This window comes from Scyliorhinus torazame, chromosome 8, assembly GCF_047496885.1.
Source record: "Scyliorhinus torazame isolate Kashiwa2021f chromosome 8, sScyTor2.1, whole genome shotgun sequence".
Lineage (NCBI taxonomy): Eukaryota > Metazoa > Chordata > Chondrichthyes > Carcharhiniformes > Scyliorhinidae > Scyliorhinus > Scyliorhinus torazame.
Genome location: NC_092714.1, coordinates 60,834,053 through 60,850,114, shown reverse-complemented (window position 1 = coordinate 60,850,114; position 16,062 = coordinate 60,834,053). Strand labels below are relative to the sequence as shown.

The following is a 16,062-nucleotide window of genomic DNA, read 5'->3' as shown; positions in this document are numbered from 1 at the left end:
CCGACTCCTCCCCCTCTTCCCTCATCTCTCGGTAAATCTCTGACACCTTGCCCTCTCCGACCCACACCCCTGAAAGCACCCTGTCCTGTATCCCCTGTGTCGGGAGCAATGGAAATTCCCTCACCTGTTGTCTAGTAAATGCCCTCACCTGCATATATCTCAAGAAATTTCCCCGGGGCAACTTATACTTTTCCTCCAATGCTCCCAAGCTCGCAAAAGTCCCATCTATAAATAAATCTCCCACCCTCCTAATTCCCAACTGGAACCAGCTCTGAAATCCTCCATCCATTCTTCCTGGGGCGAACCTATGGTTGTTCCTGATTGGGGACCCCACCAGGGCTCCCCGCACCCCTCTCTGTCGCCTCCACTGTCCCCAGATATTCAATGTTGCCGCCACCACCGGGTTCGTGGTAAACTTTTTAGGTGAGATCGGTAGCGGCGCCGTCACCAGCGCCTCTAAACTCGTCCCTTTACAGGACTTTCTCTCCAGTCTTTCCCACGCCGCTCCCTCACCCTCCATCATCCATTTACGTATCATTGCCACATTGGCGGCCCAATAGTAATCGCCCAAGTTCGGTAGTGCCAATCCTCCTCTGTCCCTACTACGCTGAAGGAACCCCCTCCTTACTCTCGGAACTTTCCCTGCCCACACGAAGCTCGTGATGCTCCTGTCTATTTTATTAAAAAAGGTCTTAGTGATTAGTATAGGGAGACATTGAAATACAAATAAGAACCTCGGGAGGACCATCATCTTAATTGCTTGCACCCTGCCCGCCAGCGATAGAGGCTGCATGTCCCACCTCTTGAAGTCCTCCTCCATTTGTTCTACCAACCGTGTCAGATTAAGTCTGTGCAAGGTTCCCCAGCTCCTAGCGATCTGAATCCCCAGGTATCGGAAGTTTCTTTCCACTTTCCTTAGAGGCAAGCCTTCTATCTCTCTACTCTGGTCCCCTGGATGTATCACAAATAATTCACTCTTTCCCATGTTTAGCCTATACCCCGAGAAATCCCCGAACCCCCTCAAAATTCGCATAACCTCTATCATTCCCCCCGCTGGGTCCGACACGTATAACAATAGGTCATCCGCATATAACGAGACTCGGTGTTCTTCTCCCCCTCTAATCACCCCTCTCCATTTCCTGGAGTCTCTCAACGCCATGGCCAGAGGTTCAATTGCCAACGCGAACAACAATGGAGACAGCGGGCATCCCTGTCTTGTTCCCCTATATAGTCGGAAATACTCCGATCTATGTCGACCTGTAACTACGCTTGCCGTTGGAGCCCCATAAAGAAGTCTAACCCAGCTAATAAACCCGTTCCCAAACCCAAACCTCCTTAACACTTCCCATAAATACTCCCACTCCACCCTATCAAATGCCTTCTCTGCGTTCATTGCCGCCACTATCTCTGCCTCCCCCTCCACTGGGGGCATCATTATCACCCCTAATAGTCGTCGCACGTTAACATTCAGTTGTCTCCCTTTTACGAACCCTGTCTGATCTTCGTGCACCACCCCGGGGACACAGTCCTCTATCCTCGATGCCAGTACCTTTGCCAACAATTTGGCGTCCACATTCAACAATGAAATGGGTCTATAGGACCCGCACTGCAACGGATCTTTATCCCTCTTCAAAATTAACGATATCGTCGCCTCCGACATCGTCGGGGGTAGCGTCCCCCCTTTCCTGGCCTCATTGAACGTCCTCACCATCAACGGGGCCAACAAGTCCACATATTTTCTGTAATACTCCACCGGGAACCCGTCTGGTCCTGGGGCCTTCCCTGCTTGCATGCTTCCCAGTCCCTTAATAACCTCGTCCACCCCAATCGGTGCCCCCAGGCCTACCACCCCCCGCTCCTCCACTTTCGGGAACCTCAATTGGTCCAGGAACTGCCGCATCCCCTCCTCTCCCTCTGGGGGTTGAGACCTATACAGTTCCTCATAGAAGGTCTTGAACACCTCATTTATCTTTCCTGCCCTTCGCACCGTGTCTCCCCTTTCGTCTCTAATTCCTCCTATTTCCCTCGCTGCTGCCCTCTTTCGCAATTGATGAGCCAACAGGCGACTCGCCTTTTCCCCATATTCATACCTCCTCCCCTGTGCCTTCCTCCACAGTACCTCCGCCTTTCTGGTGGTCAGAAGGTCAAATTCCGTCTGGAGTCGTCTCCTCTCCCTGTACAATTCCTCCTCCGGGGTCTCTGCAAATTCCCTATCCACCCTTAAAATCTCCCCCAGTAATCTTTCCCTTTCCTTGGCCTCTGTTTTCCTTTTGTGGGCCCCAATGGAGATCAGCTCTCCTCTGACCACCGCTTTTAGTGCTTCCCATACCACTCCCACAGGGACCTCGCCGTCGTCATTGACCTCCAGGTATCTCTCAATACACCCCCGCACTCTTGCACACACTCCCTCATCCGCCATCAGTCCCACATCTAATCGCCAGAGTGTTCTCTGCTCCCTTTCCTCTCCTAATTCCAGGTCCACCCAATGTGGGGCATGATCCGAAACCGCTATGGCTGAGTACTCAGCTTCTTCCACCCTAGAGATCAACGACCTTCCCAAAACAAAAAAATCTATCCGGGAGTACACTTTATGGACATGGGAGAAGAAGGAATACTCCCTAGCCCTAGGTCTAAGAAATCGCCATGGATCCACTCCCCCCATTTGGTCCATAAACCCCTTAAGTACCTTGGCCGCTGCCGGCCTTCTTCCGGTCCTTGAGCTGGATCTATCTAGCCCCGGGTCCAGCACCGTATTAAAGTCCCCTCCTAAAATCAAGTTTCCTACCTCCAGGTCCGGTATACGCCCCAGCATCCGTCTCATAAATCCCGCATCGTCCCAGTTTGGGGCATACACGTTAACCAACACGACCTCCATTCCCTCCAGCCTGCCACTCACCATTACATATCTACCTCCGCTATCTGCTACAATGTTCTTTGCTTCAAATGCGACCTGTTTCCCCACCAAAATGGCCACCCCTCTATTCTTTGCGTCCAGTCCTGAGTGGAACACCTGTCCCACCCATCCTTTCCTTAGCCTAACTTGGTCCGCCACCTTTAGGTGCGTCTCTTGGAGCATAACCACGTCTGCCCTTAGTCCTTTCAAATGCGCGAGCACTCGGGCCCTTTTTATCGGTCCGTTCAGGCCTCTCACGTTCCACGTGATCAGCCTCACTAGGGGGCTACCTGCCCCCCTCCCGTGTCGACTAGCCATTACCTTCTCTAGGCCAGTCCCATATCCCGCCTCCGCGCTCCCGCTCGCTCCCCCAGCGTCGCACACCATCCCCGCCCACCCACTCTTTAGCCATTTCCTTTTGGATTTCCGCAGCAGCAACCCAGTTGTCCCCCCCCCCCTTCTCCCTCCCTCCTCCCCTCCCCGCTAGATCTCTTTCTAGCTTGATTGCTCCCCCCATATTACTTCCGTAAGTCAGCTGACTTCAACTGACCCCGGCTACTCCTGCTCACTCCTCGACCTCCCCATGTGGGGAACTCCCATCCGCCTTGCGCCTGTCTTCCCGCCTTATTCTTTCTGGTGCGGGAACATCCCTTTACCTGACCCGCCTCTTATGGCGCAGCTCCCTTTCCCCTCCCCCTCCCCTTCCCCATTCTCCAACTATGTCCCGTCTTTCCCCCCTCACCGGCGCCCACATTTCCCCAATGTCTCCCCCCTTCCCTGTTTACTTCTCAATTAACTTCCACCGTAACATTATCAATAACATTTCCTGCAGCATCAGTCCCTCAGTTCCGATCCAATTTCTCTTCTTTGATGAAGGTCCATGCTTCCTCCGCCGTCTCGAAATAATGGTGTCTCTCCTGATACGTGACCCATAGTCTTGCCGGCTGCAGCATCCCGAACTTCACCTTCCTTTTATGCAACACCTCTTTGGCTCGGTTGAAGCTCGCCCTCCTTCTCGCCACCTCCGCACTCCAATCCTGGTATACCCGTACCACTGCATTCTCCCATCTGCTACTCCGCACCTTTTTAGCCCATCTCAGGACCTCTTCTCTATCCTTAAGGCGGTAAAATCGCACGATTATCGCCCTGGGTGGTTCTCCCACTTTTGGTCTTCTCGCCGGAATCCGATTTGCCCACTCCACCTCCAAGGGGCCCGTAGGGGCCTCAGCACCCATCAGTGAGCTCAGCATCGTACTTGCGTACGCTCCACAGTCCACTCCTTCCACACCCTCAGGGAGACCCAGTATCCGAAGGTTCTTCCTTCGCGCTCCATTTTCTAGGGCTTCGATCCTTTCAGTACACTTTTTATGAAGTGCCTCGTGCGTCTGTGTCTTAACCGCCAGGCCCAGGATCTCGTCCTCAATATCTGTCACCTTCTGCTCCACCACACGGAGCTCTGTCTCCTGGGTCTTTAATGTCTCCTTGAGCCCCTCAATTGCCTGTAGCAACGGGGTCAGCACCTCCCTCTTCAGCAGCTCCACGCACCGTCTCACAATTTCATGCTCAGGCCCCCATGTCGCCTGCGCTTTCTCCGCCGCCATCTTGTACTTCTCTCTTTCTGACCCTTTGGTCGACGATTCCTCGCGCTGCAGCCGCCGCCGCCGGTTTTTTCCTCCTTCGTTTGGGGGGGACTCCCTTCTCACACGCCCCACACCGGGTTGCGTCGTCGAAAAATTCCCCGTTGAGGCTCTTAAAAGAGCCCGAAGGTCCGTCGGAGCTGGAGCCGCCGAAGCGTGCGGCTAGCTAGGCATCACCGCAACCGGAAGTCCCTTCAGTGGCCTTGATGAGGTCTTTTCACAGTTGTTCCCTCTGCTGCTAGAATTCACCTTTGATACAGGCCCTCAGGTCAGCTTGCAGCTTTAAGCTTGCCCTTCCCCCGCCTGCATGCTGGAAGAGGCCCTGTTTATCCTGTAGTTGCAGCCAAATCTTTCACTGTTTCTGCGTGTGTCTGGCAACCAAGAGACATACCCTTCCTGGGGGACACTGTCGGGGGAATATTGCCGCCTTCTTCCCACACCGGGAAATGTCAAACAAATGCCGTGGGGGCCCTGTAAAAGAGCCCAAAAGTCCGTTCCAAGCAGGAGCTGCCGAATATGCGACCTAGCTCTGCATAGCCGCACCCGGAAGTCTTCATTCAACGACATGTTGAGAGACAGGCTAGTCTGTGGTGTTCATGACACGGTCATACAAAGGAAATTGTTCGCAGAGACAGAGTTTGTCTTAAAGAAGGCATTAGAGGTTGCTCAGGCTTTGGAAAGAGCCGAAAGGGGGCTGATGGAATTGCAGAGCGTGCAAGCAGGTAAGGCCCACCAAATTTGGTGGATTTGTTGCGAGCCCATCACATAGTCAGTGGAGTTCTGCCCCTTAAAGGGGCCACGCTACCACAAGCATCATCAGGCCTGTACAGTTTTCAGAGTGGGCACCTCACATCGTACCAGTGGTTAAGTCAGATAGGAACATTAGGTGGGACTACTGTAGCCACCTGGGTTGGCCAAGTCCCGATTTAAAATGGAGAACAGCAAAGGCTGAAGGGAAATTCAGCCAACACAGGCAGAAACCAGCAGGTGCAAGCTACTGTGTATTAAACTCTGCAAAAGCCCAGACAGCATCGATACAAGCATCCATCTGCATAATAATGTAGCAGCCATCTACATACTAATAAGCGATCCCCGGGAACAATCGCAACATTTGGGACAAAAAAAGCTAAGCCAGACTCCCCGTCGCCAGCAGGAGCCAACACAAAAGAGGTTAACAGACACCTCAAGACCGCCTATCGATCAGGGAACCGCTCCAGTATTGGAGAAATCTTACCAAGCGATTGGAACAAAGTCCAATCACCTGGAACCAGGTACAGGGTCCGCCCCGAAAGGCGGGAAGCCCCTGGGGACTATAAAGTTAAGCCCCCAAGTTCAAATCGTTCTTCTTGACCCGGGTCACTCAGCAACGCGAACCAACCCTTGACCGTGACCGGTTCAACTGCTGCCGATATCCAGTAAGTCTTAAGTCAACGCTCGCTACGAGATAGGCGCTCCTAGCTACCAATCCGTACCAACATCGAATCCCGCAGACTCAGAACCCGAACGAAAGGCCATTTGTTCCCCTGACCTGGTGGGCCAGTCCGAAGTTAAGTATAGGCCTGTTAGTCGTAGAAGTATCTTAGACGTAGAATTTGTACATGAGTAGCGATTACTGTGTATAATAAATGTGCTTTGATTTGAATCTTACTAATCGGTGTATTGAGTTATTGATCATTACTTGAACCTCGTGGCGGTATCATAAAGATACCTGGCGACTCGAGAGCAAAGGTTATAAAACAGAGCCAATTGAACCAACCAAAAGTTAGCAACACTACAAAGTAACTGTGAATCAGGTGGCAAAATTGGACCGATACCAAGCATTGAAAATTTATATTCTAAATTGCACTAAACCTGATATGAGCCATGCGTACCAACAACTGGAATTAGACAAGGCGTCTAGAGAACTTGTTACAATAAATATCAACAAGGTCTATGCCAGTATACCTGGCTACCCTTCGGAGACTTACTGGTGTGTGCAATTTTCCAGCGCATGATGGAAAGCTTACTACAGGACGTTCCCAAGGTGGTTGCCTATCTACATGATGTACTGATAACAGGAGCTCCCAAAGATGAGCACCTAGCAAATCTTGAAGAGGTTCTAAAAAGATTTAACAAGGCCGGAGTAAAGCTGAAAAGAGAACAAAGAAAATTACAGCACAGGAACAGGCCCTTCGGCCCTCCCAGCCTGCGCCGATCCAGATTCTTTTTCTAAACCTGTCACCTAAAAGAACAAAGAAAATTACAGCACAGAAAGATGTACGTTCCAAGTTTATGAAGTGGCATACTTAGGATTTAGGGTTGACACCAAAGGGCTGCACCCTATGGAAAAGATAAAAGCAATTAAGAAAGCACCAGCCCCCAAAAATGTCAGAATTTAAATGCTTTTTAGGAATGGTGAATTATTACGGCAGATTTATTCCTAATCTTTCTACAATGCTGGCACCCCTAAACACATTGCCTGGTGCCCTCCAATCCTTTGGCATCTTACCCATTATCAGAGAGGATTGATAAATGATGATTGGTGCCTCTGCTTTCCTCCCTTACTTATTTTATAAGTCTGAGATACATTTCACCTGTGTCCGGCGCTATAACTATGTTCAAAGATACTAAACCCTTTATTATTTGTTCTCGGACAATTTTCATCCCATTCCATATTGTACATTCCTTTTTGTCACATGCAATGTCTGCATCGGTCTCTTTTGTGAACAGATACAATGTATTCATTAAGAACCATACCCACATCTTCTGCCTCCACACACAGATTACCACTTATCTCATTTATTCGCTTGCTCGGTTTATAAAACACCTCTGGATTTTACTTGACAATATTTTTTCATGTCCTTTATTAGCTTCAATTCATCTATACAATTTTTAGTGCTGCACAATCCTACACAAAACTAATAACATTGTGGGGCAAGATTTGTACCCAGTTATATCATTACATCTATAAATCTTAAACCCCAATGATCAGTTAAAGCTCTACCTTTTAAATGGGACTGCATTTCTTAGAGCTGTTTCTACATCAGCAGGGTCTCCCCGTGCCAGCTCAGATACAGTGGTGAATCCAGCATCAAACAGTGCTCGAGCACGCTGTGCATTCAACAAGGAGATCCGCACCAGATCACAGAGCTGCCGTTGGATACCAAAACTAAGACGGCTCTGAAACTGCGAGAGGAGCAGCTCCATATTGTGCCAACCAAGTCGGTTACTAAATACGGTCACCATCCCTGTAGAAGATACAAAAGATCAGTTAACAATTCCATTGCCACCAAATGGTTTTAGAAAAGTAATGTGCCATTCCAGCCTGAGAAAAGCAATTGTGCACAAGAGCTGTTTCCAACACTGGTTAAGGGAAGCCTATACTGGTTCCATTTAGAGCTGTTTTTAAAACTCTTGCCTGCATAACTTGCTGCTGACTGCTGCAGAGACTGAAGCTGTCCTCGACTGCAGTGGTATTTCTTTGTTACAATTCCAAGTGGAACTTCATTGATTAGATCGAGTAACACAAGGCTGGTGAAAAACCTGGAGCATTGGGAAAATAAGTTAGATGCATATGTTGGTCAAGATGTACACTAAATATTGCAAGCATAGTTTTATATCGGAAACCCCTACATAATCTGCACGGCCTCTCACTCCTCAACTGTTCCTATGCTTCATGCTCTGCATTCAGGTCTGCACAGAATTTGTTCTTCAGCTACACATGCAGACCAACCGAGGAAACTGTCATAATATACACCAGTATATCATGGTGCAGACACACACACACTGATGGACACACAGCAAGACCAATCAACACACACAACACCGCAGCCAATCACCAGTTAGAGCACACTCACTATATAGACAGAGGGCATCAGAGTTCCCGCTCATTCGGGATGCAGCCTCTCAGAAGGACAGAGCTTACAGCTTACAGCACAGATCTTCACCATGTGCTGAGTGTATAGACTGGTTTGGACAGGCATAGGTCTTCAGATTAATCTAACATCGTGTTAACCCACAGTGAAAGTATGTTCAACAGTTTCTAACTTAATAAAATAGTGTTGTACTATTTTAAGTGTTGGTGGCCTGTATATGTTCCACGGATCCAGAGCACCCAACACATCGTGGTACCAGGAGTGGAGGGATCTTAGAAGTTCTTAGACCTACCTGCAAGTGATCTGCCTTCCACCAGCATACAGCCATCCTGCAAAATGGACAGCGTCCGCCCGCCGCCGCTCCGCATCACCGGTAACATAGGGGCCAACTGGAAGATATTCAAACAACGCTTCCAGCTCTACCTTGAAGTCACAGACCAGGAAGCTGCCTCAGACACCAGGAAGATCGCTCTCTTCCTATCCACGGCCAGGGAACATGCCACCCACATTTTCAATTCTCTCACCTTTGCTGATGGTGAAGATAAATCAAAATTCAAGGTGGTCCTCCTTAAGTTTGACACTCACTGCAACATCGAGGTGAATGAAAGTTTTGAGTGCATCCTTGCGCAGTCCTGTAATTACGGGCCCACCTCAGACTCCATGATACGCAACCAGATTGTTTTCGGTGTTCAGTCGGACCCCCTACACCAGCAGCTCGTCAAGGTAAAGCAGCTCACCCTAGCGACTGCCATCGAGACCTGCGTGCTACACGAACACGCCACTAATCGGTATTCCCACATCCAAGCGGCTGAAACGGCGCAGCAAGGTTCCCACGAGGCAGAACGGGTCCAAGCAATCGAGCAACTCCAGGGCCTCAGCCTGGATGAGTGCGGCCATTTTGCGCGCTTTTCGCGGACTCCCGCGCTTGTGCTCACCGAACGAGGGGACGGCGACGTTGACGAACACCACGTACGACCGCACCGCGCATGCGCGGTGGCGCAGCAAACGTACTGACGCTACAACGTGCGGCAACTGTGGCTCCGTCCACTTAAAGCGGCAATGTCCTGCCAAATCCCGACAATGCCTGCGATGTGGCAAACTTGGCCACTATGCTGCTTTATGCAGATCAGCTCAGCCTGCCAACTCTCGTCGCTCCAGCCAGCCCCGCAGGAATGTCCGGGCCATTCAACCCACGGTCACCGAGCCCGATTCGGACCTGCTACCCGATATTGACACCGAGGACCCAAAGGCGCCTTTTCGAGTCGGTGTCATTACAAAAAACAGGGTGTCCCCGAAGCAAAGAATCCAGCCTCTATCGGTATACAGCATCGATCCGGACAATAAGTGGTGTGCCACCCTTAGGGTCAACCGGTCCCAAATAAGATTCCGCCTGGACACCGGTGCCTCCGCCAATCTCATTGCGCGGTCTGACCTCCAAAGCCTGTGTGTCAAACCAGCCATCATGCCATCAATTAGATTATAATTGCAATGCCATTGCAGCCAGCGGCTCATGCCAACTTGAAGTGACGCACAGGTCACGCAAAGCCATCCTTCCCTTTGAAATCATGGGCTCCTCGAAAGCCTCCCTGCTTGGCACGCAGGCATGCAAGCTGTTGAACCTAGTTCAGTGTTCACTCGCGCTCTCCTGCTGACGCGTCTGCCTTTCAGGACCCTGACTTCAGGGCGCAGCTCGACGCCATTATCAACCAGTACCACGACATCTTCGAGGGCATGGGCACGCTCCCATACACCTACAAGATTTTATTAAAACCGAATGCCACGCCTGTGGTGCACGCACCTCGCAGGGTCTCAGCACCCCTTAAGGACCGCCTCAAGCAGCAGCTGCAGGACCTCCAGAACCACGGAGTGATTTCCAAAGTCACGGAACCGACTGACTGGGTCAGTTCCATGGTATGTGTAAAAAAGCCTTCCGGCGAATTGAGAATTTGCATTGATCCCAAGGATCTAAATCGCAATATTATGAGAGAGCACTATCCAATTCCCAAGCGCGAAGAGCTCACATGTGAGATGGCTCGCGCCAAGCTCTTTACCAAACTCAACACCTCAAAAGGATTCTGGCAAATCCAGCTCGATAAATCCAGCAGGAAACTCTCCACACTTAACACCCCCTTTGGAAGATATTGTTACAACAGGATGCCGTTTGGGATCGTCTCTACATCAGAAGTGGGATCATCTCTGCATCAGAAGTGTTCCATAGGATTATGGAACAAATGACGGAAGGTATTGAAGGTGTCCGCGTCTATGTCGATGACATAATCATTTGGTCCAGGAGCATGCTAGTCGCCTCCAGCGCGTATTCAGACGTATACATGAGCATGGCCTCCGCCTCAACAGGGCCAAATGCTCTTTTGGTCAGACAGAACCTAAGTTCCTCAGGGACCACATCTCCCAATTGGGTGTGCAGCCGGATGCGGACAAGGTAGCTGCCACTACAGCTATGAAAACACCAGAGGACAAGAAGGCGGTCCTCCGATTTCTGGGCATGGTCAATTCTTTAGGGAAATTCATCCCTAACCTCGCCTCTCATACCACGGCTCTCAGGAAACTGGTCAGGAAGACAACAGACTTCCAATGGCTCCCTGCCCACGAGCGCGAATGGAGAGAACTCAAGGCAAAACTGACCACGGCCCCGGTCTTAGCTTTCTTTGATCCAGCAAAGGAGACCAAAATTTTGACCGATGCCAGTCATTCCGACATTGGGGCAGTGCTCCTTCAACGTGATGAGGCCTCATCATGGGCCCCCGTTGCATATGCGTCACGTGCGATGACCCCCACGGAGATGGGCTACGCGCAGATAGAAAAGGAGTGCCTGGGCCTTCTGACCGGTGTTGTTAAGTTTCACGATTATGTCTACAGACTTCCTCAATTCACCGTCGAGACCGACCATCGCCCGCTGGTCAATATAATACAGAAAGACTCGAACGACATGACGCCTCGCCTCCAGCATATTCTTCTCAATCTCCGGCGATACGACTTCTAGCTGGTATACACCCCAGGCAAGGGCCTCATCATTGCTGATGCTCTCTCCAGGGCAGTCAACACTCCATGTGACCCAGCGGGATTTGTCTGCCAGGTTGACGCCCATGTGGCATTCGCGGCCTCCAATCTACCTGCCTCGGATGAACACCTCGTCCAAATTCGCCGCAAGACGGCGGCTGACCCCTTGCTACAGCGTGTCATGCGCCACCTAACGGACGGGTGGCTCAAGGGCCAATGCCCTCAATTCTATAATGTCAGAGATGATCTGGCGGTAGTCGACGGGGTTCTTCTAAAACTGGACCGCATTGTCATCCCGCATAGCATGCACCAGCTTGTCCTGGAACAACTACACGAGGGCCACCTTGTCGTGGAAAAGTGCCGACGAGCCCGAGAGGCAGTGCACTGGTCCGGCATTAATGAGGACATAGCCAACACCGTGCTCAACTCCCTCACTTGTCAGCGCTTCCAGCCAGCCCAACCTCGTGAGACCCTGCAGCCCCATGAGTTGGTCACGTCACCATGGACCAAGGTGGGCATCGACCTGTTCCACGCGCTGGGTAGAGACTATGTCCTGATCATGGACTACTTTTCGAATTACCCGGAGGTGATACGGTTGCACGACCTCACCTCGTCTGCAGTCATTCGTGCATGTAAAGAAACCTTTGCGCGACACGGCATCCCGCTCAAGGTTATGTCAGACGATGGCCCCTGCTTCGCCAGCCAAGAATGGTCCAGCTTTGCCAGGCGATACAATTTTGCCCATGTGACGTGCAGTCCCCTGTACCCACAATCCAACAGCAAAGCAGAGTAGGGAGTACATATTGTCAAACGGCTCCTATGCAAGGCTGCCGATGCGGTGTCTGATTTCTACCTTGCCTTGCTGGCCTATCGCTCCGCCCCACTGTCCACTGGCCTGTCGTCAGCGCAGTTACTCATGAGTCGCACCCTGCGGACGACGGTGCCGTCCATCCATGTCCCAGACCTCGACCACGTTCCGGTCCTTCGCCGGGTGCAGCTGTCTCGTGCACAGCACAAGGCGGCTCATGACCCCCGTGCAGCTGATCTCCCTGCTCTGGCTCCAGATGACAACGTCCACGTCCATCTTCCGGATGGTGGCTGGTCTGTAACTTCTGTTGTCCTTTGGCAGGTGGCCCCCTGCTCGTTCCTGATTTGTCTACCGGATGGCTCTATTCTGCGCCGCAATCTACGCACCCTTCGTCTCGTTCCACGCTCGCCACGTGATCCTCCAATGTCGCCTCACCCTCCTGCTGACCCTGCCACGGACTTTGCAGAGCTCCCGGTCACTCTGCCTCCCCCTGACTTTGACACAGTCCAGCCCGCTCCTGAACTTGCGGCTCACGACCCACACTTGAGGCGGTCAACCAGAATTCGTCGCCCACCTCAGAGACTAGATTTATGAACTTTTCGAATTTATGGACTCTCTGAATTGTTTTGTTGCTTTGTTTGATCGTTTCCCTGGTTTGTATATAGTGTTGATCTCGTTACTCTTGTTGCATACTGCTTCTCTGCACCTGGCACCTTCCCATGTAAATAGCTCAGTTCTCATGTACGTAGTCCTGTAAATATGTCTTCGCACCCCACACGTAGTTCGGAACATTATCACCACACATTATTTATTGCCACATAAAAGAGGGGATGTCATAATATACACCAGTATATCATGGTGCAGCCACACACACTGATGGACACACAGCAAGACCAATCAACACACACAACATGTGTTCCACAGATCCAGAGCACCCAACACATCAGAAACTAGCAAGAGTTGACCAACAACGTCTAGTGACCTCTCTATCTCAAAAGGAAAAAAGTGAAAACGCAATAAGAATGCCGAAAACAAGCCTATGACATGTAGTTACACTGAAAATGCAGTGAAGCACAAGATTATCAATAATTAAGCCAGCAGCTAACCCAATATATTGGGCGGGATTCTACGACCCCGCGTCGGTCGGAGAATCGCCGGCGGGCCACGCGAATCGTGCCACGTCACTGGCACGTGATTCTCCGCAGAGCGGAGAATAGGCGCCATTGGTGCCGGCGTAGTTGGCGCGGCGCCGGTCGCGGGCCGCTCTACGCGGCCGGCCCACCAATTCTCTGGCCCGGGTGGGCCGAGCGGCCGTAAGAAAAGAGCAGAGTCCCGCCGGAGCCGTTCTAACCTGCTCTGGGCCGGCGGGACCTCAGTGTGTAAGGGCCTCTGTGGCTGGGGGCCTCCTTTCCTACGCGCCGGCCCCTGTAGTCCTGCATCATGTTGCATTGGTGCCGGCGCGTTGAAGGAGGCCACTGCGCATGCACGTGTTGGTGCCGGTGCCACAGCGCATGTCCTCGTTGCCGCCAGCGCAACTGCGCATGCGTGGATCCCACGGCACACAGTTCGCGCTGGGATCTGTAGCTGGAGCGGCGCAAACTGCTCCAGCGCCGTGCTGCCCCCCTGTAGGGAGCGGCCCGTTCACGGCGTCGTAAAACGCGACGCAGTTTACAACGGCGTGGATACTCTGCCACGGGATGGGAGAATCCCACCCAATGTATGTATAGCAAATGTAGAAATTGATTTCATTTTGGAGACATTGTAGCCTTTAGGTGATTGTTTTGGTAATCTGTTGCCAAATCTGTTTTTTACATTGGTTTTTAATATTACACAGTTGACACACAGACCCTCTTCCAAACACCACAGTCCACGGGGAAGCTCTTATTTTGCCATCATTCATTTAAATTCAGATATAAAGTTGATAGATCAGAAACCACAAATTAAAATTGTAACATTGCTAAAATTCCTAATGACTCTTGAACCATTGCAGACCAGAACAGGATTAGTTTCCATAGGTCCTTACACAAGAAATGAATCAATATTTTCTGGGGAGGAAGGGAGAATCTGTGACACACAAGCAAACATGTCATCAGCACCTTTTGTGAATGGCCATTTGTCTGTACTGCTTGTCAGTCTTCGGAATAAGTTTCCCTTTAATTGAGCGAGCCAAGTATCCTTCCTCAATTCCAACCAGCTCTGCTACTCTCTTCATTGAGGCCGACAATTTCTCCCATAAGCAAAAGAACTGATACCAGTCAATGGTTACCCATTCTTCATAGACCGGTGTGACCTGAAGTCAGTAGAGAAAGAAAAATCTTTAGCACTCCATCACAAGAGCTACACCATTACAATAGTTTATTTTGGTGTGGACAGAATAGTATACATTGTTCATGCATTAAGTCTGCAGGTTTGAGCTCTCCTTATGACATGGGAACTGATGTACTTCAGCTAGACTAGCAGACGTACCATGACATTGTGTTATTATAGCACATTTATAATATTCAGGGATGTGATCTTGAACACACAAGCCAGTATAGCAGCTAATTTGTAAAATCTTGGTAACTGTAGTTATTTATAAACTGTCAGAAAACTTTGTATCATTTTTTTTTTTTCAAGTGTAGATTTTTAAAATTTCATTCATGGGGTGATGGCATCGCTGGCTAGGCCAGCATTTATTGTACATCTCTAATGTCCCTAGAGGTGTTGGTGGTGAGCTACCTTCTGCACTGTAAATTATATGATTCTATGAACTGCTGCAGTCTATGTCATGTAGGTACACCCACTGTGATGTTAGGGAGGGCATTCCAGGATTTTGACCCAGCGACAGTGAAGAAATGGTGATATATTTTCATGTCACGATGGTGAGTGACTTGGAGGGGAACCTCCAGGTGGTGGTGTTCCATGTGTCTGCGGCCCTTGTCCTTCTAGATGGTAGTGGTCATGGGTTTGGAAGGTGCTGTCTCAGGAGCTCCTGCAGTGCATCTTGTAGATGGTACACACGGCTGCCACTGTGTGTCAGTGGTGGATGGATTGAAGGTTTGTGGAAGGGGTGCCAATCAATGCTGCTTTGTCCTGAATGTGTTGAGCTTATTGAGTGCTGTTGGAGCTGCACTCATCCAGGCAAGTGGAGCGTATTCCATCAGACTTCTGACTTATGCTTTGTGATTGGTGGAGAGGCTTTGGGGAGTCAGAAGGCGAGTTACTCACCACAGGATACTTCCACCCACCGACCCAAAAGGCTGAAGCCAAGAAAGTGCACAAATAAGTTTATACAATGGGGGGGGGGGGGTTTACATTTGCGACAATGTGAGCCTTTCCGAAATGCCAATATCAGCCTCCTACACACTTCCTCACAGCGCTCAATGAAATAACAGCAGCCTTTCTGCATGATTCATGTTTTCCTATTCATCCACAGACTGCGTCACATATCCCGGCAAATATTCTAGTTTCATGTGCACAAAATTAAACTGAACTATTTTTCTGATTGGCTTCATTCCTCACTTTTCAGTTAAAAGGCGTGTCATCTGTCACTTGCTCAATATTTACAATCAGGCCATCCACATGCAGTAGAAACTCTCTAGACACACTAATCTGGCGCTTTTCACACAGCTTTAATTTTGATCAAGTTCTTGATGCTACTCCTGGAGCAGGCCTTCATGTAATAGGATCTCACTGTAACTCTGTATCAGTTTCCAGTGCTTTGAAGGCAATGCAATCTCAGTTGTGATGTTAATGTCTCTCATCTCTCATCATCTCGGTGCCAGGCAAATTCAGGATTTGTTTTACGCACAGGTTAATCTCTTTCTGCTAAGTGCTATCATTATTACAATTAAATAAGGGTAACTACAAAGA

General features: G+C 50.2%; 1 protein-coding gene across 3 annotated transcripts in view; it reads right to left on the bottom strand.

The window, feature by feature from the left end:
- polq (polymerase (DNA directed), theta) overlaps nt 1-16,062 on the bottom strand; it is a 144,080-nt gene that overhangs the window by 59,351 nt on the left and 68,667 nt on the right. For all 3 annotated transcript variants that reach the window (XR_011948657.1, XM_072513705.1, XM_072513706.1), the window contains exons 15-17: nt 14,307-14,500; nt 7,928-8,052; nt 7,514-7,757 (exon numbers count right to left, since the gene is read on the bottom strand). Coding sequence is in view for 2 of the 3 variants with exons in the window: in XM_072513705.1 (XP_072369806.1) it covers nt 7,514-7,757; nt 7,928-8,052; nt 14,307-14,500 (563 nt within the window). In the remaining variant the exon portion in view is untranslated. The remainder of the gene's footprint in view (nt 1-7,513; nt 7,758-7,927; nt 8,053-14,306; nt 14,501-16,062) is intronic.